This window comes from Molothrus ater, chromosome 16, assembly GCF_012460135.2.
Source record: "Molothrus ater isolate BHLD 08-10-18 breed brown headed cowbird chromosome 16, BPBGC_Mater_1.1, whole genome shotgun sequence".
In the NCBI taxonomy this organism is placed as follows: Eukaryota; Metazoa; Chordata; class Aves; order Passeriformes; family Icteridae; genus Molothrus; species Molothrus ater.
This window is the reverse complement of record NC_050493.2, coordinates 15,914,281-15,936,595: the sequence shown is the minus strand read 5'-3', so window position 1 is coordinate 15,936,595 and position 22,315 is coordinate 15,914,281. Positions and strand designations below refer to the sequence as shown.

The window sequence follows — 22,315 nt, the reverse complement described above, 5'->3', positions numbered from 1 at the left end:
CCCACCCCCACAGCCCCCTGATGTTACCGTTTCCCTAATTTTCACCAGATGGACTGGTGGGAGCACCATGGCACTTGAGCCCTCCTCCTGCACAGCCAGAAACCAGAGCGAGCAGCCTCTAATGGGGACCAGATGCTCCATCCTTATCAGATCTTGGCTAGGACTAGAAGCGGACATCTTTCTGACAGGGATATTTTGGGGGCTCAGCTGTGATAACAAATGGCAGCGAGCAAGGGAGTCTTGGCATGACACAGGGCTGTTGGAAACACAGGGCCTTTCTTGGGCCCCAGTGGTCTGTTCCTGGTGTAAAGTTTATGGACAGACATAAATCTCAGCCCAGTCAGGATCCAGTTCATCTAAGCTGATCTCACTGAATGCAGTGGAAGGTGGATTTCAGTGACGCCGGATATTTTACCCAGATCAGTAAGGCAGCTTTTCTCATCTTAAGTGCACAACCAATCAGTGTCATCGGGCTATGAGCTTGGTCTCTGCCAGACCAATCTCTGCCCACTTGCCCTACCATAGTGGGATTTCCCACAGTCCCACAAAAATAGACTGTTCCCTCCCATTCCCACGGGATGAGCATCCCAGGCAAGAGCACTGTGCCTGGTGGGTCCCGCACTGCAGCACGGTCCATCTGCAGCTTTAGCATCTCTGTCCTTCCTCATCCCGATGAAACCTGTGGAGAGGGCTGGCTCAGGGAGCCTATCCCAGCCCCAGGGAAGGCAGGCCTGGGGGCACGGTGCAGATCTGCACTGCTGCCCACACACTGGGCCCTGCTGCTCCCAGCCTCTGGCTGCCAGGATCTGGCCCACGGAGCTTGAATGGTGGATTAAGTCACTAGCTTGGAGCTTAACTCATCAAGCTGTGCTTGCCAGAAAGCATGTCTTGCACCTATTTTGAGGGCATCTTGAGGCTTAGCTGCTACTGCTTCACCAGTTTTCATTGGAGAAAGGCTCACAGTTTACAGCTTTGTTTAAATTACTGGGATTAATGCACAGCCATCCTTTATTTGACTTTTCAATTAGCACCACTGAATTAATCCTGAAGGTTGCTCTGCCTTTTCCATCCTCCCAGCTTTTCTATCCCACAGGGTCCAGCAGTGATGCTGGCAGTGGAGGGAAGCACTCCTCGCTCACGGGCCAGTGGCTGAGGGCTCTGCTCAGTTGGACACAACCTGCAGCTGGTATTTCTGTGCCTATTTCAAGGATGCTGCATCCCAGCAGAGGCAAACCATGGTCAAAGAGTTATTTAGTAACACATGCTGGGGTTTGTTTAAATAAGATGTAGTAGTTCCTGGCCTCTGGGTTAGTGATTTGCCTCCTGAATATTAACTGAGCCATCTGCAGTCTGGTCTAATGGAAGGTGTCCCTGCCCATGGCAGAGGATTGGAACCAGATGATCTCCAAGGTCCCTTCCAACCCAAACCAGTCTGTGATTCTATGAGCATCTGCCTTCATTGTGATGCTCAGCCTCTGCCCTGGGCCAGCGCTGTGGTAGGTGCACAAACCTTTGTTTAAATCCACAGCACACTGTCCCATCCCCCTGCTCCATGCCCGCTCTAAACATCCACTGAGAGGATCCTTGCCTTGCCTTTTTCCTGCAGGAGTGTAGATACCTGAGCTGCACGTATGGGACACATCTTTGGAAAAAACAAGTCTAAATTGTCTTGTCACACCTCTCTGTATTTATATGCCACTCTGGGAGCAGTAGCTCTCCATTGCCAGCACCTGGGACCTTGCTCCTCCTCTAAGGAGCTCCCAATCCCAGCAGATCCACCTCTATATAAGGGAGGAGTGGAAATGCTTTCTGCTTTACTGAAGGAGGGGCAGCCAAAGAAGCAGAAGCATCAGAGATTTTATTATTAACTCTGTTCTCCGAGGGAGAGCCAGGAACTGGCTCCCCAGACCCAGGGTACCACCTTTGCTGCCAGATCCTCCTCAACATATGCACCATGGCAGGGGTTGGCCCTGTGCACATGTTCATCTGGCTCAGCTGAGCTTTGCAGCACTTCCCAACCACAGCAAACCCTGCCAGCCCTCCGGAAGCAGCACCTCCAGCCAGCCTGGCAGAGCCCTGCCCGTGGCTTGGCACAGGGACAGAGGTTTGTCTGAGGGGGCACCTGTCCCACTCCTCTGCTCCTCTGCAGCCCAGGCACTGCTGGCTGCCATTTCTCCTGTGCTGCAGCATCTGTACTCACACCATCCCATCAAATCCTGGGCATCCTGGGATGCTTTGCCCACCCTGTCCCCTCCAGAGGAGCCACCTTGGATCAGAGATAATTTCCATCACTGTAATGCTGCACAATTTCTGCTCTGTGAGGGTGGTGGAGCAAGACTTGCACTGACAAATGGTGGGCACATGCAGGTGGGAGCAGCCAGGCCCCCTCTGCCTCCCCCATTCCCTGCAAGGAGAAGGACTTGAGCCATAGCCAGGTGGGAAACACTGCAACCTGCAGCTGCCCTGCTCCCACAAACCATGCTATATTCAGTAATCCTCCCTGGTCCCAGCCATATCCAGCTTGCTTTTATAGGTTTTGGCATTTTTTCTATTATTTCTCTTTGGTAAGTGCTCTCTTTCCCATATGGAGCAGAAATTGAGCCCCTCAATGCCCAGGGAAGTGGTGCTGGGGGCCCTGGAGAGGTGAATGCCTGCAGGGTGTCCACTTTGCTTGGTATTGTATCAGTTTTGGAGCAAAAATAGAAGGAGCTGGCCAGAGAATTACAGAATATCCCAAGCTAGAAAGGACCAAATATGATCATTGAATCCAACTCCTGTCCCTGCCCAGGACACCCCAACAACCCCACCCTGGGCATCCCTGGCAGCGCTGTCCAAAGGCTCCTGGAGCTCTGGCAGCCCCGGGGCTGTGCCCATTCCCTGGGGAGCCTGGGCAGTGCCAGCACCCTCTGGGGGAAGAACCTTTCCTGATATCCAACTTAAACCTCCCTAACCCAAAGAGAAGCAGAAACTGTTCCTTGGGGAGGGTTGGGAGGTGAGGTGCTGCCTCAGGAGATGAAGGGTGAGGTGGAGGCAGCACAGCCACCCCGGTGCCTCTCAAGTGTTGGGGGAGAGCCGGGGCTGCCTGCCAGCCCTCAGCACTTGACAGAATCCTCATGGAAAAGAGAATTTTGCTGCAGCTGCCCCAGTTTGGTGGTGCTGCAGCAGGAGCTGGGGGCTGCTGCCATCCAACCCTGGCCTCAGCAGAGCCAGGACACCCCCCTGGGAATGGGACACAATCTGGGATGCTGTGCCATAGACCATCAGGATGCATGCCTTGTCCTGCTTCCTCCTCTTCCTCTCTCCCAGTGTCTCCCCTGTGTCCCCCTGAGGATGCTGGCCCCTGACACAGCTTGGGACCTGGCTGACACCTGACACAATTTTCATCAGTGGTGTGGTGCCAGGGGCTGCCATGCCCACAGCCATAGCTGTGGCATGGCTTGGCCAAGGCCATGGTGTGGAACAGCTTGTGGTCCCTGGGAACACGGGCTGTGAGGGGGACGTGTCAAGTCAGCTGCTTGGGTTGTTGAAAATTATTAGCTCAGTTTGCTAATGAGCTGGCTGCAGGTAGGGCTCCTCCTGCCAGTGCCCTCTCAGCCCTGCTCCCACTGTGACACTCCACGAACATGGGAAGTTTCTCCCTTCACTCCATCCTCTCAAGCATTCCTGGCAGTAGCAAGGATGAGAAGAGGCACTGGCACACACCAGGCAATGGAGGGCTTTCCTTTATTATATCCCAGCCTGAATGAGCCAGACCTCCAACAGCACTAATGCACCTGACAGGGGAGCCCCAAAAGTCAAATCCTTCAATTCGGGTCCATGCCCACAATGTTAGTGGTCCAAAACCAGCACCAGGAATTCCTGAAGGCCCTACATGAACACACGAGCATTGAGCTCTTGCAGAAGGGAAGGGGCCTGGTGCCCACGTGGTGCAGAATGCATTGGAGAGAGATCTGAGAGGGACACTGTCCTCCCTTCCAGGAGGGACTCACAATCAAAGACAGAAAATCAGGGATCAGGGATGAATTCTCAGCTTCTGAACAGCCATGGCTGACTTCCTGCCCATCTGATGTTCAAGTCTGGATCTCAACAGTCCTTAGGGACAGGAAGGGTGATTTCTTATCTCAAATTCTTTGATGAAACTATTGTATTGAAAAGGCTCCATAGACAGGCTGAGCAGGGAGAGGGAAGAGGAACCAGACAGGCTTGGCCAGGAGTTAAGAGGAGGGAGAGGAGAGGTACAGGTCCCATGATGTTTGGCACAGGCTAGGGACCTTGAGAGGTCAAGCTGCAGTTTGATGGCTTGGAGCCAGTGTGGCTCCTGGCCAGCTCAAGGCCAGTTACCAGGAGCCACGGTGCTTGGCATCTCCCCAAAAACAGATCCCAAGAGCCATCCCACAGCTGAAAAACACAACGTGGGGTCCAGCCCCATGGCCCACCTGGGAGATGTGAGTTTCACCAGCATCCCCAGCCCTCCAGAGCAGGGAACCCATGCTCCAAGAATGTCTATATCCCAGACAACATCCATATCAGAGACAGGTTTCCAGCACATTTAGTCATGTCTGCTTCAGCACCTCCCCAGCATCTCTCCAAACACTGACCAATCGAGATAGTAACTGCAAACACACCAGAACCCTTCCAGGCTCCTGGCAACCTGCTCTCTCCCTTCCAGTGATCCTCCTCCACCTCGAGTTGATGCTGAGCTCAAAGCGCTATCCCTGCCTGGTGCCCTTGGGGTGGTAGAGGAGATCAGAGCGGTGGTGGCTGGAGCTGACCTGCAGCTGCCAAAGTGAGCAGAAGGAGATCCCAAGGATGGGAAGGGAGAGCAAGGAGACCGAGAGAGATCCTGTCACTCATGTGCCCCCAGGGAGCCCCCAGCTTACCCTTGCAGGCTTTGCGGTCGGTGATGGCCTTGCTGAGGTCGCGGTAGAAGCCCTCCTTGCAGTAGTGGCAGTGCCTGCCCGCCGTGTTGTGCCGGCAGTTGAGGCACACGCCGCCGCTCTTGCGCCCCGACAGCTTGAACAGCTCCATGTTGAAGCGGCAGCGCCGCGCGTGCAGGTTGCAGTTGCAGGCTGTGAGGGAAGGGGAGATGGTGAGATTCAGGACCCTCTGTGTGGGCTAGAGCTGCCCTGGTGTCCCCCACTGCAGGGGGGGTTGTGCTGGCACTGGGATGGACGCAGCACAGCACAGCTTGTCCCAGCGTGCCATCCAGATGTGCAGCACCCACCACCCTGTGGGGCCGGTGCCATGAGGTCAGAGCACAGGAGGAAGGACACGTGTAGGAACTGGCACCACTCAGCTGAAGGGAAGCAAGTGTGGGATGGAGGGCTGCAGCTAGGAGGTTTGGTAGTGCCATCTGAGCACTTGCAGCCCCATGGTCCCCTCTGCCCCTTCCCTGGCAGCTACTCTGGTGACAGAGCCCACCCGGCCTTCCAGCAGGACCACCCACCTCATGCCAGGCTGTGTGACAGCCCTCGCCTGCAACCGAGCCCCCAACTCTTTATATTTATGGCTCTATCTTGTGTGCATGAGCCACACACACAGAGAAACCCACACAGCAGCCTCTGTGTACTCACATCCCTGTGTGTGCATGCACAAACATGCACGAGCACACGTGCACACAAATATACCCACAAACACATGTGCACGCAGACATGCGCCAAAAGCTCCCAAAGATGTACACGTGCCCACAGGCAGGCACACACAGATGTGCACAGAAACATCTGCACACTCTTACATGTGCATGCAGAAATTAGCCCCGGGAAGCACACAGCCCTCCCGGCCAGTTCCATGTGTGTGAGATAAAAAGGCAAAGCACTGCCTATTCCAACTTAACACTCTTGCAAAAAGATAATGGGAACAAGATTTCCTTCGGCAAAACGTGGCGCCCTGCTCCCCCAGCCCCGGCCCCCTCCCTGTGCTGGTAAATTGAGGTTGGGTGAGAGCTTTTCCAGGCGTACTGTGAAATTCATTAACGTGTCGGCCCAGATTTAACTGCCTGGCCTGGCCTGTGTGAAGTTGCCTCCCCGCAGCCAGCGGAGCTTCACCCGCACAGATCAAACAGCGCCTGGCCTGCCCCGGCGCTCTGGCCACGGGCACGCTGCAGGGAGAAAGAGCAAGCCCCAGCCATAAAAAAGAGGTTTCTGGAGGCTTGAGTTGAGCAGAAGGTTAGTGCCAGCACACTCAAACCTCGGCTGCCCCCAGAGCTCCCCTGAGTTATGAGATTAGTGAGAAATCACATGGCAGGCATCAAAATAACACCCAGTGTGGCTGCAGTGCTTGTTCCTTTTGAGCTATTTTCTTTTTCCCTGGTGACAGTGGAAATTAGGGATTTTTAAGGCAAATTCTGGGTTGTGGTGTGTGGAGGGAAAGCAGCAAATACTGCCCAAGGCCCCAGGTTGCATAGGACGCTGTTGAACTGGGGATGTTGACATTCAAACAGGCTTTGCCAGGGCTGGAAGAGACACAGTGAAGTACCCTGATAGCCAGGGGGCCCTTGCAGGCTCCAGATAATGGGACATGGACAAGACGAGGTGGTTTTTGCTACAGAACTGTGGCAAAGGAGCAGTTTTTGGGAGGAGACGAGCCTTGTTTTCCCCTTGCAGCACTGAAAGGCAAGTGGGGTCATCCCAAAAGGCAGTTCTGTGTCCCTCTTAGAATGCCCCCAGCACCCTCTGGGGAAGGAGAAAGGCTGGCAGCCCAGAGGGGAGGTGATGGGCAGTGGAGGAGAACTCTTGGGTAAATGATTTGCTGCCCTCGGTGCAGGTCTCTCTCTGCCTCCAGTTTAATTGGTGACAGAGTAACTGGCGGGGCCTTCTCCTGGCATCATTGACCCTGGCATATCCTGATCTACCCCAGAACATTTCCCTCAGAACATGCTGCAGACCCTCTGATCATCCCAGGAGCTGGATTTGGGGAAGAAGCCTCCCTAGTAGCCCAGCATTATTCCCTCTCCTTCAGGCAGTGGTGCTGCTCACTCTGGGCTGGTGTCGGCAGCTGCCAAGCCGGGATTCCAGAGCCATCAGGGGAACCTGCTGGGCTTGGCCACCCCGGGTTGGGTGGCTGTCCCCACTCAGGGACAGGGTCACATCAGCACGTATGGCAATCCCCTCACGCCCTGGCGCAGCCATCCAGAGCTAATCGGGGCAGACAGGTCCCCCCTTACCCAGCTAAATACTCTCACTGTTCCTCAGTACGGAGGCAGTTGTAAGCTCTGTCTGTCTCCCGTTAATCACTAATTAAAGGCTTGAATGTTCCCTGCTGTTTGGGGTATTAATAAGAATTTAATTGCACAGTTTGGGGCTAATTACCTGGTAGCTCGCTTCCGCCCTTGTACAGTATGCCCAATTAAACAATCATATGATCAATTAAACAATCACAAGATCTAATAATTTGCAATAATAGACTAATTAAACGTTGACACCTTGCAATGGAGCAATCTTTTGTCTCCCTTTTGATGATGTTTGAACCCCTTCCCAGGCTCTGGCCACCCTAAAACCTCTCCTCCTCCTCCAGGGTCCTAGAATGACAGCATGAGGGGCTTTGGGACAGAGACCCTGCCAGGGGACTGGCAGCACCATGCACCGAGGCACACGTGGGGCAGGCGGTGGAGCCCGCAGGGCAGGAGCAAGGCTCACCGCCCCTACAAGTTCCCTGGGAATAATTAGGGAAGGCAGCCGGATCAGCGAAACCCTAGACCCGCTGCTGCTGCCAACCCGCAGCGGATTTGAGCTACACCCCTGCTTTGGCTGGAGGAGAGCCTGGCTGGGACACAGAGCAGGATGAGGCTGCACCTCTCGGTTCCATGGCAGCCGAGACCAGAACAGCCCCTTTCCTCTCATCCACACTGTCCCTCTGTCCTGGGGAAGGTGTTGGGGGAGAAGGGCTCACTCCACTCCTGCCAGGAAGCAGCAGCAGAAGCAGGAGAAGCCCCCACGGGGCTACGCGGGACAAGGCCGAGGCACTGCAGCCCCATCCCGGGAGAAGCAGGAGTCAGGATGGTCAGACAAGTGTAAATCTCCTCTGCCGGGCTGGCTGCCTTCCCTGCACTCCAGATCCAGATCTGCTGTGACTCGGACAGGGGTGGGTGTCCAGACAGGGATGGCAGGGCCATGCTGTCCACTTGCCCACCTCCCAAAGCCAATCGCCCTCCCCCCTGCGATCCCCAGGAAAGGAGCGTGGCTGGTGCTGCTTGCTGGGAACTCACTCGTTTCCAGCACGTCTACTGGGGAGCAGGTGCAGAGAACCCTGTCAGGGGAACTCCCAATGGGAGGGAAAATGTACAGGAAGGGGCACAGGGCACAAGGGAATTACATGTGATCCTCCAAATCCCACCACCGCTCCCGCGATTGGTGTTTTCAGGCACCGACATCCCGGGTGGAACACCACATCCCCCCGCGAGCAGCCTGCGAGGTTTTCCCAGGAGAGCGCCACCCCTTCCCCGCCGAGGCCCCGGATCAAAGCGAGCCCCGGGCATTATCCTGGTGCTCCGGAGAGTGCTCCTGCCGCGGCGGCCACAAAGGGAACAAGGGCTCCCGCATCACCAGCGAGTGCATCAATTACTTCCAGTGACTGCCTCGTGCTAATCCGCTTCCCCTCCTTCCCCGGGCCGGGTGTTTGGGGGCCGGGCTGCCCCCAGCAGCTCGTGGGCGCAGGCTGAAACCGGCAGCAGTGGAGGCGTGAGTCTGCAAAGATAAAGATGGGGGGTCCCCAGGATTCTGGTAATCCTGCTCCTGCTAGCCCCTCTGCCGGGATTATCCTTTACACAGCCTCTCCCAGGCTAAAAGCTGGGGGATACATTGGTGGGGACGCGTCCCTCTTCCCTGCCCTGGACACAGAAAGCATCCCAGTACTGGCAGGGCAAGCTCCTTGCAGGACATGCAACCCCTGGGCTGTGTCAGGAGAGCCTCCCGTGCCTGCGGGCCGATGATCTCCAGCCACCAGGCAGGGGCCGTGCGTTCTGCGGCACAAAGCTGGCACGGTGCCCTCTTGCCAAGCCAGCAGCTTGGCAAATCCACTGTCACTGTCCTGGCTGCGACAGCCCCCAACCTCCCTGCTTGCCAAACTCACGCTGACCCCCTCAACACTGCAGCACAGCGATGTCTCCACGAACCCACAGCCACCCCACGGCCGCCGTGCTGGGGCTGTGCCCTGTGCCCGTGCCCAGACCTCAGGCAATTCTTGCCTGTGTCCCCTGCGCGTTTCCCAGAGGCACAAATTCTACTGAAACAACAAATGTTTGTCCTCACCTCCAGCTGAATGGACGCATGTCCCAGCATCGTGCCATGCTGTAGGACATCAGTTTGGCCCCGTGCTGGAGCAGGCAGAGATTCCCATGCACTGGACTGAAAAACACCCCCATGCAGAGTGCTGGGGAGCACAGAGCCAAGAGCTGACAGACCCCAACGTGACCTGAAGCTGTACCAGCCCCATGGATCCATTCTCATCCCCGTTCAGGGCGCTGCGATCGCCCACCCTGCCCCTGGGCTGTCACTGAGTTGCCAAGCCCCTGCGTCCACCCACTCTCCCCCTCTTCCTCCCCCTCCCCAGCCACGTCTGACATCCACCACCCGAGCCAGCATCAGCGCTGTCTGACCACAGGACAGAGTCCGAAACCCCACAGCCCCCAGGCTGAGCAAAGGGAACTTCCCGGGCAGCCTCTCCTTTTAATTGGTGCTAATTGCTGCGTCTGTTCGTGCTGGCTGGGGAGATGTCATTGTTGAAAGGCACAGAGGGGAAGGCTCGGGAAGCTAATCCAGCTTTCAGCCGCTAAGCCCTTCGAAGGCGGGTGATGGAGAAGCTCTTTCAGGTCCCTTCAGAGAGGGCACAAAGCCCGAGAGAGGGAAAGGAGAAAGAAGGGGAGCGAATCAACAGGAAAAAACTACTTTCACACGCGGCTCGGGGAAGGGTCTTTGTGTGCGGGGCTGTCGGGGGGGTTGAAGGGATGGCGCTGCGGCCCCGCCTCCTCTTCCCTCTCTCGTTTATCTTTTCAGCTTCATCTGCCAAAAGGGTGACGCAGCTGGGGGCTGGATGCTCAGAGCAAGGGACCCTCACCCCGCCCTGGATGAGATGGACAGAAAACCTGCAGATGCTACTCAAAAATGAGCCTCTTCTGGTTTAACCCCTTTTGTGCCAGCAGAGCCACCTCCGCAGCTATCGTGCTGCTTTACTGGAGGATGTGGCAGTGAGGCAGCTGCAGAGTGGGGGGCACAACGGAGCAGCCAGTGGGGTGAGGTCCTCCTTGTGTCCTGGGGGTTTTCCACGGGCTCACACACCTGCTGAAGGCCTCCCCTGCCTGACCTGCAGCAACCCTGGCAGGGTGCCAAGTGGAGGGTTTTTTCTGAGCTCCAAAACTCATCTTTCTGAAACAAGTGGAAAAACACAAGGGCTGACACATTCCCACAGGGCATGAGGTGGCTTAAAGCATCAGCTCCAGCACTTGCTTTGAATCCACTGCCTTTTTAGCCATTCTTAGAAGAAATCTGCTGTAACATGTGTATATTGAAGCGGACAGCTGGGTTCTCAACAAGACATCGATCACAAATACTAACAAGTCCTTCTGACCTCTGGCATATCCACTGAGCCTTTCAGAGGCTGATTAATGGTACAGCTCTCCCTTGTCTCCATCTTCCCGCCACCCCCTGAGACCTGGGCTCCTGTCCAGGAGGAGCAAAAGGCTGTTCCTCCCTCTCCCAGACATTCACAGGGCTCTGGCATTCCCCAGCTCCATCCCAAAGCAGGACAAAAAGCAAAATTCTCCACCAAAATCCCATAAAGATTCATGAGCAGGAGACCCAACTAATACCCGTTTGATGTTTTGGAAATGTTTCATTTTGTGACAGTATTTTTAACTTAGGCAAACCTTTGCAAGGACAGACAAGCTAGAACCACCACACAGACTGAACATGAAGGATGAAATTTCAAACTGGGAACCTCAGCCTCTGCCAGGCTTTTCTTCCTGCTCCCTGTCCTCAAGCACATCTCACAGGGAACTGCTGTGATTGCCCGTCCAGCCCATGGACAGCTAGTTTGCTGCCCAAGGGAAAAAATCCCAGAGGGGCATCCCACACTGAGGTCTGCCGACTGGCTGGAAGACACCAGTGATTTTTGGGAGGGTTTTGGTGCTTTGACTCATAGTGGAATCACTGCATCTCTTACAGGACAACTGCAGCAGAGACAAGATAGATGGCTGAGCCTTTCCCCATCCTCCAGCACAGGGGATGCTCCCCAGCATCTCTGGACAAGCACACTCCATTGATTTGGCTCAGAACCTATCACTTCCTACCCTGATGACCTGTTTTAGCATTTCAGCCCCAGAAAACAAAAACGTTTAAAACGCCTTACCCAGACACTCGTTGGCCTCACGGGCACTAGCGCGCTGCCAGGGCCGGTCGTAGTGGAAAGGCTTGCAGCGGTCGCACTCGGGTCCCTCTGTGTTGTGCTTGCAGTCGCACACCAGCTTCTGCTCCTTGTCCTTCACGCAGCGTGCCGCGTGCCCGTTGCACTTGCAGCGCCCGCCGACCTGCAGCTCCCCCACCGCATAGTAGTAGGGCGTGGAGCCCGTGGCCCCCTCCTCCTCGCCGGCGTCCCGGCTGCTGCCCAGGTCACGGAAGAGATGCGGGCGGCTGAAGACCACGCGGATGTCGGTAGCCGTCACCCAGTCCTGGAGCACGGGGCTGCTGTCGAAGTCCTGGGCTGAGGGTCGCCCGTCGAGGGTGCTGAAGGCAATGAGCCCCCCGGTGAGCGGGTAGAGGTCGGTGAGGCCATCGGTGCACAGGGCCTCCTGCTCGTTCTGCTTGGTGACCGTGGCTTTGCTGGGCTTGCCGTAGATCTTACGGCACTGGGAGGAGTAGTACTGGTAGGGCACCCAGGTCTTGCCGTAGTCCATGGACTTGAGGATGGCGGTGGACTCAGGCCGGGGTGAGCAGAACTGGAGGCTGACGTACACCACCTCAAACTTCTTGCCGAGGGAGAGGGTGAGGGTGACGTTCTGGGGTGAGTGGTGAAGGGTTTCCGAGCGCCAGCAGGTCATGTTGGAGGCGGTGTTGAGGTCAGTCAGGTAGGCGGGCGGGTGGGCTCGGCGCGGGTCCGAGGCATTGCAGTGCCGTGTCGGGGGCCTCCCGCACGTGCTGGAAGCTTGAACCTCCTTCCCAAAGGCAGCGTTGACAAATTCAGGGATGCAGCGTCGAGGAGCACCGCTCTCATCATAGCAAGGGTCTGGGGGGGTCTGCTGGGCCACGAAGGGGTTCACTGTCTGGGACAGGCCCAACATGGCAGTGGTGAGGAGCAGGCGCAGGAGCTGCAGGACCTCCATCCTTCTGGGGAGAGGGAAGTGGCTCCTCCCTGAAGGAAGAGGAACAAGAGTGTGTGGTACCAGCAGTGTCATGGCCACAGCACCATCTGTATTGGGAGGGCTGGTAAGGGATGGAAAACTCCCCTATGTCTGGTCTGTCACCTGTACCCATCTTCCCACCCTGTATCCACTGATGCAGTATCCTGGGAGCAGGGCAGGAAGACAATTACTTCATGTTGCCTTATCCACACCAATCCCTCACTGTTCATCAGCAGGACTGAAATACCATGGAAATGGGAAAAGGGCCTGAGCTTTGGGTGCAAAGGGTTGAAATTGGGGTACAGCCCTTCCCTGGCCTCTTAGAAACTGTCCTGTGGTGACAGGAATGTTCCTGTCTGCCAGCAGCCCTGGGTGTCACACAGTTCAGAGACTCTGTTACTGCATGGCTGACAAGGGCTGGTGATGGGGAAGAGTTTAGGGGAGATCTTTCAGATGCAACAGGAGCTGCAAATCCCAAGTTAGCCACCTGTGGCACAAAATAGCTCCAGACAGAGCAGGAGAAACAGACAGCAGCAAAAACACTTTGAAGGCACATTGTGCAAGAGGCAGGAGCTCATTGGGATGAAGACCTGGAGCTCCTGAACACACTACTACTTTCTTTGCTGGCTATGGGCACAGTGGCTTCTCCAAGCCAGGGGCTGGATCTTCTCCATATTCTTCTGCCACATTACCCAGCAGCAAAGGAAGTAATTCTGGCCTCACCCCCAAGAAACCCAGGTCTGGGTCTGGTATGTTTGTTGACTCGGAGAAAGGCCAGGACCAAATGCAGAACCTAGCTGGGCTCCTCTCTCAGCAGCTGCAGCACAGGGACAGGGAGCTTAGTGGCTCCCAGAGGATGTGGCCTATCTCCTGAGTTATTGGCTTGAAGACTAGAAGAGCTCTGGAGGTCACATTCCCTCCTGCTGGCTCTGAATGCATGAAGGACCTTCCACACAATGCAGATTGGCCATGTCCTGTTCTTGCCATGGCAGACCCCTGAGCCTCCTGGACAGGGGGGTGGCATCAGCCCTGCCATGTCATGGGTTGTGCTGTGCCAAAGCCAAGTCCTCCAGCCTCAACCAGCTCAGTGCCATGACCAGGCAGGAGGAGGGGGTCCCTCGATCATCCCCTCTCCCACTAGTAAATCTTTACAGGATGACTTGTGGTTCTCTCTGGGGAACGCAGCTCTGCATGACCTAGCTCAGTATCCCCAGCTCCAGCCTCCACCTACAGCCCCAGTGCCACTCCTGCCTGTCCAGTTGCCCACTCTGGCCAAAGGAGGCTCCAAGGAAGAGCCCATTTCAATGATGCAGGACCTTTTTTTGGTTTGTTATTCCATTTTGCAAAGAAAAAGGAGCCATGACTGTGGAAGAAAACAGCCTCTCCAGGCTGCCAAACCACTAATGAGAGGAAGTTCCTCCCTGCCCAGCCACGGTCAGCCCAGCAGCCACTGCCTGTGCCTACCAAGGGAGCAATGGGGACAGGGATCTCAGCCCATCCTGGGATATCTTCCCCAAGACAAAACCTGCCCCTGCCACTTCTGTGCTGTTTCCTCATTGCTTAATCCTCTGCTGATGGAAAAAGAGATGTGAAAAATTGGCAGCTCCCTTGGTGGTCCCTGCATCACCTCAGTAGCACAGTTCCAGCTTTACTACAATGCTGCAGAGGACATGTTTTTGGGGACATGCCAGCCCATGGCTTGGTGACTTGGCTGCCAGTAAGACAAAGGATACTGTCCCTGGAGTACCCAGAGCATTGAGAACTCATGACTTGAGGAGTGTGGCTGCAAGATTAGAGACTGCAGGGATGTAGCAGTCACCACAGCAGAGGAGGTGCCATGCCATGAGCACCAGGCAGTTAGGAGCATTCCCCCATTGCAGGCAGCTACAGGGCCCTGTTGGGACTTCTGGCCCCACTGCAGGCAGCTGCCTCCTGGGCAGGAGATGAAGATATGGCTGCAGCCAGACCCCTGCATCTGCTTGTTGAGCAAAGGCTGCAGCTGGTGAAACCCCCAACACAATCCTGACAGGATGATGCCCAGCTCCTGCCTGGTGCTGAGCAGAGCACAGTGGGCACAAGGCCCTGCCAGCCCCTTGGTAGAGCCCAGCCCCTGAATTCTCACCCAGTAAAGGGGCTGCTGATGGACCCCCTCAAGGCCTGGCATGACCTGGCCATGCACGTATCTGCAGAAGCCAGCACAGCACCTTCAGCCCTGCCAGCCCTGTCCCCCTCACTGCCCCCTTCAACTGCATGTCCCACAGAGGGCACACAGTCAGGTGATGCAGCTATCACCTCCCATCCCACCACCCACAGGGCAGCACTAGCAGGGACACAACCCTGTGGGAAAACCTCTGCACCAGGAGAAGAGAGAAGAAACCCCCAGGGGTCCTCAGCAGCTGCATCCATCCACTCCAGGGAGAATCAGGATTTATGGAACAAGGCATCTACTAAACCCTGCCAACAAAGAGTCTCCTCTACCTCCTCTCTGCTATGTGGCAGCAAGGTGACAGGAGTAAGGACATGCTCAAGCAAAGGTCTTTTAATTTCCTCTCTGGTGAGACACAATGGTGTGGGGAAACCCTTGCCCAGGGGAAAGTGACAGCAGCAGCATCTCTGGTAGCCAGGGGAGAGGCCACAGGTGAAGCTGTTATGAGCACTGGAGCAGCAGGTCTAGGACCCAGGACTAGGTTACTTCTCGTTTAGGCATGCACAGGGGTATGAGCATCTCTTGCTCATCCTCCCTGCCCCAGTGGGGAGCTTTGTCCCTCCTGCCAGTCTTACCAAAGCACAAGTCCCTGAGGTTCAGTGTCAAAGTTTTGGTGGCTCTGCTGCCGGGGAGCAGCCATTGGGGAGCCAGCAGTCGCTCAGCAGCACATCAGCGCTGCGGAGGCAGGGCAGGAGTGGAAATCATTATCATCTGCAGGACCACACACAGGCACGCACGCTCCGCGCTCAGCTCACCCCATTATCCCACTGAAAGAGAGCTGGGGCCAGTGGTCTCCGTGGGCCTCACCTCCGTATTGGAGAGGAGGGCAAGCTGCAATCTGCTCCCTTTCATGCATATTCAACATGACCCTGGGACTGCCGGCAAGCTGCCAGAGAGGCCTGGGAGTGGGTATTTCTCTCCCTGGTCCCCATCTGCACCACCCCCCCCCCCCCCCTTCTACTTCCCATTTTTGCTGCCCCTGGTTCAGACCAAATGGAGACACTGCTGACTAAGCAGAAAGAATTGGGATGACCCCTGGGTGCCGAATCCAGCCCAGCATGTTCCTGGAACCGGCATGAGGAGGGACATGAGCAATGAAGCCCCTTTCCCAGGGACAGCATCCCAGAGGTGTCCCCAATGAGGCTCTCGGGTGGCTGCCAGCTCCCTGCCACCAGCAGCAGCCATGGCCTGGGGGAATGCGGCGGCGGGCTCACCCTTCCCGAGGAAGCGGCTGTCCTCCAGCTCCTCCCCAGAAGCGGCTGCATTTTTGAGGTGGGCGATTTCCTCACTCCTCCACCCCGGGAATGCTAACAGCCATGCGGCTTGGAAGGAAGTCATGCTGCCTGAGCTCTTCAGAAGTGCTTTTAAAAAAAATTAGCTTCCACATCCAACACCTCCACACCCCTTCTCTCTACAACCACACGCTTCCCAGAGCGATCAGCAGTGTTTCCCTGCCTTGTGGGAGACTTGTCAGGACACTGCTTCAGGCCACTGTGGGCTTCTTTTCCATCATCTTTGCAGAAGGCAGTGCCACCGAGGGTGATGCTGGGTGCAGATGCATGCCTAGAGCTCCAGGTCTCCCGATGCTGAGCCATGGGGTAGGTGCTTAGTCCCCAAAACAGATGGATGAGGCAAGCGTAGCAGGGCAAGGAGAGCAAATTTCCCACAATGTGGATGCCGTTGCCTACAGCAGGCCCAGGATCACCACCTGGCAGACCAGGGCCACAGCAACTTTGCTGAAGTAATTACAGGATTAGGTAGAACAACACAGGGCAGGGAGGGAAGCAGGTTAACCAGATTTGATCCCAGGACCTTTGCAGCACAGGAGCAGCCTTCTCTAATTAAGGTGGAGGGGAGGGCACGAGTGCTGCTCTGCTGTTGGAAGAATGTGGGCTTAGAGGGCAGGTGATGGCTAAAGCTGAGCAGCCAGCACTGCTCTGGAAAGGGGTGGGAGAACCCCAAGGAATGACAGGGGAGTGGTGCTGCACTCCTGCCAGGGTCCTGTGCTGCTCCCCATGTTGATGCCCCTGCATCGATGCTGCTGCCATGCTGCAGCCCCCTGCGTTTCTCCTCCAGGTCAGGACAGCACAGTGCGTGGGGGAATTGCATCCCTTGAGGAAAAGACATGGCCTCACTTGGAACTGGTTGAGATGGGAATGACTGGTCCCCATGAGGTGCTGCGTCGGCCTGGGCACAGAGATAAGGTCCTGGGTGCAGCGTGGGGCAGGGATAGAGCCACCCACACGTATGAGGCAAAACACACACAGCAAAATCCAGGATCAGGAGGCAGAGATTCCTGGGCAAGGACCAAAGATCTGAGTACTTGAGAGGGTCCAACTACTAAGACTCCTGGGTAAGACTGATCCAGGAGGACTCCTGGTTCCTGAGCTGTGTCATCCCCAGTAAAGCCCACCAGCATCTCAGATGTCCTCTGTGAAGGAAGCCACTGGGAGGATGGGACAGGACCCAAAGTAGAAGAGAAATGATGTGGTCAGAGAAGCTGAAACCAGGCACAAATGACCAGAGCATGTCCCTTAACCAGGGTGTATCTGCTGCTACAACCTGCACATTTCCACCTTGTTACAGGCTCTTTGTAACGAGGGCATCTGCACCCACTTGCCACATGTGCTGTGGGAGCCACCCTGTGCAGTTCTGCCCCAGCCCATGAACAAGATCCGTCCAGGGGGACTGCCAGGGTCCCTGGATACCCAGTCCCTCTCCCACCATGCCAATGCCAGCTTGGGGAAGCTTAATTCCTCCAGCCAACAAACAGAATCAGGCCCAAACTCTGCTCCGGCCATGGATAAATCATTCCATGTGTTTCTGGGATATAAAAACAGAACTGAGAAGTATTTAAAGTGAAAGGAAAAACTCCATGGAGCCAAGGTACTGGTCCGGCTCAGCTTTCCAGAGGGAGGGAGTGTTCGCTGGGAGAAGCTGGAGGGATGCAGTGTGGCTGGGAATGCTTATCGCCTTCCTAGCCGCTAATGGAGCAACTGGCACCCACTTGGGACACAGCTAATGGCACAAAGGAGATGCCTCACTTTCCTTTACAAGCTCCCTCACCCCTCCTGATATTTAAGTATCAGAAGCTTCTGAGTGCTTATGGCCCCACATCCGCAGGGCTGCCCACTCCGCGCAGCCCCTCGGGCTCAGCCCCCTGCACGCACAGCTCAGGGGGGCAATTACACAGCAGCATCTTCCTGCAGCAGGCCCTGCAGGTGATGGATATTGCAATGCACTCTTGGCAGCTCGGAGCCAGAATTACACAAGCCATACGATACCCCGGCGGTGCCAGGAGACGCGTACAAATTACACTGCACACAGGAAAGGATGGGCCAGATTCTGACCTCAGTGCTTTGGCATCAGCCCGAAGTAACTCCATTCACATCGGGCCAAACCAAGACGTAAGCAACTCCATTCAAATTTACACTGGCATACCTGTGGTCAGGATCTGGCCTGGCTTGAATTAGTTGCAGCCTGATGTTACAGAAGGCAGCAACAGAGACTAGATTTCCAAGGTTATCGAAAACAATCAAAAAATAAAAGAAAAAAGAAATCCACCATAAAACAAACAGTCCCCAGGCTACTCAGCTATGCACAGGGAGCTGTCAAATGAAGGACACTCGGACACATCCCTGCTCACCAGTTTCAGTGACTCATAAGCCATGCTGACCACAGGAAGGAGGGACCAACGCCCAGCATAGGTGTCCTGCCAGGTCCCCCATGCCCACTCTGCTCACCACTGGCCCCTGGGGAGAGATGGTCCTGCTCTGGGCAGAGGAGATTCAGCTTAGTATCACCCATATGATGTGAACCTGGATCCATTTTGCTGCAACGCTCCTTGCATCCCCTGGCTAGTGCAAGCTGGAGATCTCCTCCTAAAGTTCCCAATGCAACAGCAGCTTAAGGAGACATTTGAAGCCCTTGACCTTGCAGGACAAGCAAGCACTGCCTGGAAGCATTTGGACTCAATAGTCCTTGTGGGTCCCTTTCAGCTCAGGGTATTCTGTGATCTTTTTCTACCCCTTTTATTAACCTCTACTACATCTTGACCAGTTAAGTTTTTTTTACCCAACTCTAACCCCACTGCAGCCTCTCAAACCCCTTTGCACATTCCTACCACAGTGCTTGGCTCTACTGAGTGGTCTCAGCATCATCCCTCAAGGTGCAGAGGGTTTCCCAGTCGATGCAAGTTCCCAGTGGAACTCAGAGTTCCAGTCCAGAAGTCCTCATTGCTTCCACTCCTTTCCACTCCATATGAGAATAAAGTGATCTGGTTTCCATAACATCCCTCATTGCATTTTCACAACATGCCGGGCACAGATGTTGAAAATAGTCTGGATGAATATTTAAAATGGTATTCAGAAATGACAACATTTGGCCAGCCTTGAAAGATCTCTCACATTGGGCAGAGGATGGCTCACAACAACGGGCTGGAAACACACTGCACTTTGACATCTAATTTTTTTTTACCCCCTCTGACTATTGGTACAATATTTCATGCCCCTGGTGTCCCACAGTCTGTTATTGCTTGAGTGCCAGCCAAGCCTGCAGCATTAGGAAGAAGCTGTCGTGTACGTTTTTAAACATCACGGGGCAAAGTGGAATATGGAAAATCTGTCGCGTTTCCATACCGAGTGCAAGTGTCCTGCGCAGGCTCAGGGAGGGGCTCAAAGGGGCACAAAATAATTGCTTCCTTATGGGGCAGGGCCTGACTAACCAGGGTGGGGGAACAGGAGGCAGAGGTGCTGCCTCAACAACCTCGAGGTGCTGCGCTGCTTCCTTGCTGAAGACATCTCAGCACACCCCCCAAGGTGTGCACTGATGCTCAACTTCTTCAGGGCTGGGGAAACTCCCTCTCAGAGTCACACCTCTGCCAGCAGCCAGTCAAGGTGGGACCCCCATTCCATCCAACCCAGACTGAAAACACCATTGTTCTGTTGCTCAGAGAGTGGTGGAAATGCTCCTCAGCCTGGATGCCTAGCAGCTTGCATTTCTGCTGAGCATCTTACGCTCAGCTGCATCCCTAGGCCAGGCTTCTCTCTTCCACAGCCTGCAGACACACATCAGCTCCTTCCCAGCCTGGCATTACACCTGCCCTCTTCTCTGCAGGGACCTACCTTTCTTCCACACACAGGTAGAAGAGGAAAGGGTGTTGGGACTCTTTCAGCCCACCCTGCTCTTGGACTGCTGGATCTCCTGTCCCCTCATCAGCCCTCTCCAAACAGGTGTCAGAGCAGCACAGCAGCTCCCTCTGTTTTGTAAATGGGATATTGCAGAAACAGAGAAAAAAGTTGCCCTCATCCATCCAAACGCCTTGGAGGCTGTTTCTAGCACATGGCCGAAGCCATATCCCTCTCCACGTGTTACAGAGAGCTCTAGCTTCTCCTGGCTCTGAGAGACAGGCAACAGCAAACTTGGCCGGGGAAGAAGGGTCTGTGGCATTTCCAGCCATGCAGGATGCGCACATCCATGTCTGCACTCAGTTTTTTGTCAGCATGGCTACTGGTCCACACAAATGGCATGGATGGAGGTGGGGATGCTCAGCCTGGCTTCCATCCCATATGTTCATGGGATGAGCTACCTGAGAGAGAACTATTCATGCCCAAGTGCTGCCTAGATGAGCATCAAGCCAGCAGGACCCAGCACTGCCAGAGCAGCTCATGCTCCTGCCCTTCCTCACCCACCCTGCTTGGTGACACAGCAGACTGCCAAGCACCACGTCCCCATCACACCAGTTAATCCTCATCCCAAGAAAGGTATTTCCACCCACCCACTCTCCAGCGGGCCAGGGAAACTGCAGGATAGCGTTTTGAGGAAATGAGGTTTCAGCAGCTCCAAGAGAGGAAAGCAAAAGCAAACGCACCAAATGCAGCCCAGCTTCCCTTCCTGTGAAGCTTCTCGCTCTCACATTGACTGGCCAGAAATCTCACCCCAGGTTGGTTCAAGGGTCAGGTGCTCGGAGTGGCGAGGGTCTCACCCACTCTGGCTCCAGAACTGCAGTGGAGCAGAGCACATCCCACGGGAGCCGTTTCCAAAGGCAGCCGACCCATCCCGCAGGGGAGTCTCTCGGGGCAGCCGTGCTAGGAAGGCAGCAGCGATGGACCCCGGCCTGGGGATGGTGACAAGAGCGATGCCGCCCGCCCAGGTCGCTTTGTGCCGGCGGAGCAGGGCCCGCGGTGGGAGCGGCGGGCAGAGGACCACGTGCAAGCCTCGTGCCCGGTCAGCCGGGGCTGGCACCGCAGGCTCGGCCTGGCGGGGCTCCCGCCGCTGCCCGCACCGCTGCTCACGGAGCGGGGCCGGGGCTGCGACACTGCGGGGCTCCCTCCAGCGCCGAGAACACCCGAGCCGGCTCTACGGGGCGGCGGCAGCAGCGAGCCGGGCCGGGCCGGGCCGGGCCGGGCCGGGCCAGACTGCGGAGCGGCGGCGGCCGGAGCTGCCCGGGGACGAGAGCGGGGCTCGGCGGCGGGCAGGCGGCCCCGCTGCGGGGAGGTCCCGTTCTCGGCGGTGAAAGGATGGAAAGGGAAATAAAGGGAGGGTGAGTGCGGGGGGAGAAGGAGGAATAAAAGGCAACGAGGGAGGGAGCGGTGGGGAGGAGAGCGGGAGCCCGGAGCGCCGGGAAGTTGGGAGCGCAGCTTACCGCGGCCAGGCAGGTAGCGGGGCCGGTCTGGGCGACAGGTCCTGGAGCGGCGGCGAGAGGAGCCGGGGCCGCGGCGGGGCGGACGGCGGGCAGGGGTAGCTCCTTCCCGGTGCTGGCCGCAGCACGAAGAAAGGAAAAAAAGTGAAGAAAAGGGTGTGTGGGGGGAAAAGCAATGATAACAAATTTCCAGGGAATCGTGCGTGAGGGACGAAATAAGGCGAAATAGTGGAAAGCGGGAGCGCTGCTCCCGGCGGTGCGGGCGGGTCCCAGCGCCGTGCCCGCAGCCGGCCGCGCTCCCGCCCGCTCCACCGTACCGCCCGCGGCTGCTTCGGCTGCGGGAGGGAGGGGGGAAGCGGCAGGGGTGGGCGAAAAAGGAGAGGAAGGGGAAAAGAAAAACACCCCTTAAAAAAAAAATAAAAACGAAAAGAAAAGCAAGAATTGGAGAAACTGAGCCCCGACCGCCGCCTGGACGTGGAGTAAAAAGACTCCAATAAATCCCGGGTTGAAAAGAAGGGAAAAGTCACCTCCCCGAGGAAATCAGAAGCAGATTTCGAGCCATTTAATCACATGCAGGGAGGTGTGTGCGTGTGCGCCGCCCGCCGCCGCTGCCAGCCCTGCCTCCGCCCTCCGCCCCGCCGGCAGCCCAGCGGGCAGGGCCGGAGCCGGGCGGGAGCGGGGCCGCCCCAGCGGCGGGCAGCCCTCCCCGCGGGGTCCCGGGTGCCGCCCCAGCGGCGGGCAGCCCTCCCTCCGGCCCCCGCCGCGGGGTCCCGGTGGCCGCGGTCCCACCTGCTGCCCGGCCAGCCCCGCCGCACCGCGGGAGTTCGCTCAGCCCGCAGCGGGTCCATCTCCGGCGAGCGCGGGTGGCTGCCGGCCGTAGCCCACCGCGCCGAGGGCTCAGCGGTGCCGCAGCCAAGGCAGCCGATTATTCTCCCTCTGCTTCCCAAAGCAAATGAAGCATTTACCAGGCGGAAGCAGCTCCTCTTAAGGAGAAAGCTGGAGTCTCCGCTCCATCCCGTGATGCAGGGGCTTTTCACGCACTGCTGCACCAGGGTCGCCCTCGGTCTCTGATTTTTGGGTAGGGAAGGAGAGAAGCGGGGCACTTACGTACCCAGCACAGCTGCCTCCGGGCTGCCCCTGG

The 22,315-nt window shown here is 56.6% G+C and overlaps 1 protein-coding gene across 2 annotated transcripts in view; it reads right to left on the bottom strand.

The window, feature by feature from the left end:
* The window catches only part of NTN3 (netrin 3), a 32,603-nt gene extending 10,576 nt beyond the window's left edge, over nucleotides 1–22,027 (bottom strand). Inside the window, exons 1-4 of one of the 2 annotated variants that reach the window (XM_036392860.2) lie at nucleotides 21,964–22,027; nucleotides 21,178–21,289; nucleotides 11,341–12,339; nucleotides 4,881–5,069 (exon numbers count right to left, since the gene is read on the bottom strand). In XM_036392860.2, the coding sequence (XP_036248753.1) occupies nucleotides 4,881–5,069; nucleotides 11,341–12,310 (1,159 nt within the window). In that variant the 5' untranslated portion in view covers nucleotides 12,311–12,339; nucleotides 21,178–21,289; nucleotides 21,964–22,027. Of the gene's footprint in view, nucleotides 1–4,880; nucleotides 5,070–11,340; nucleotides 12,340–21,177; nucleotides 21,477–21,963 lie in introns of those variants that run through there. The other variant, XM_054516535.1, reaches the window with a different exon arrangement.
* Nucleotides 22,028–22,315: the final 288 nt, after the last annotated feature.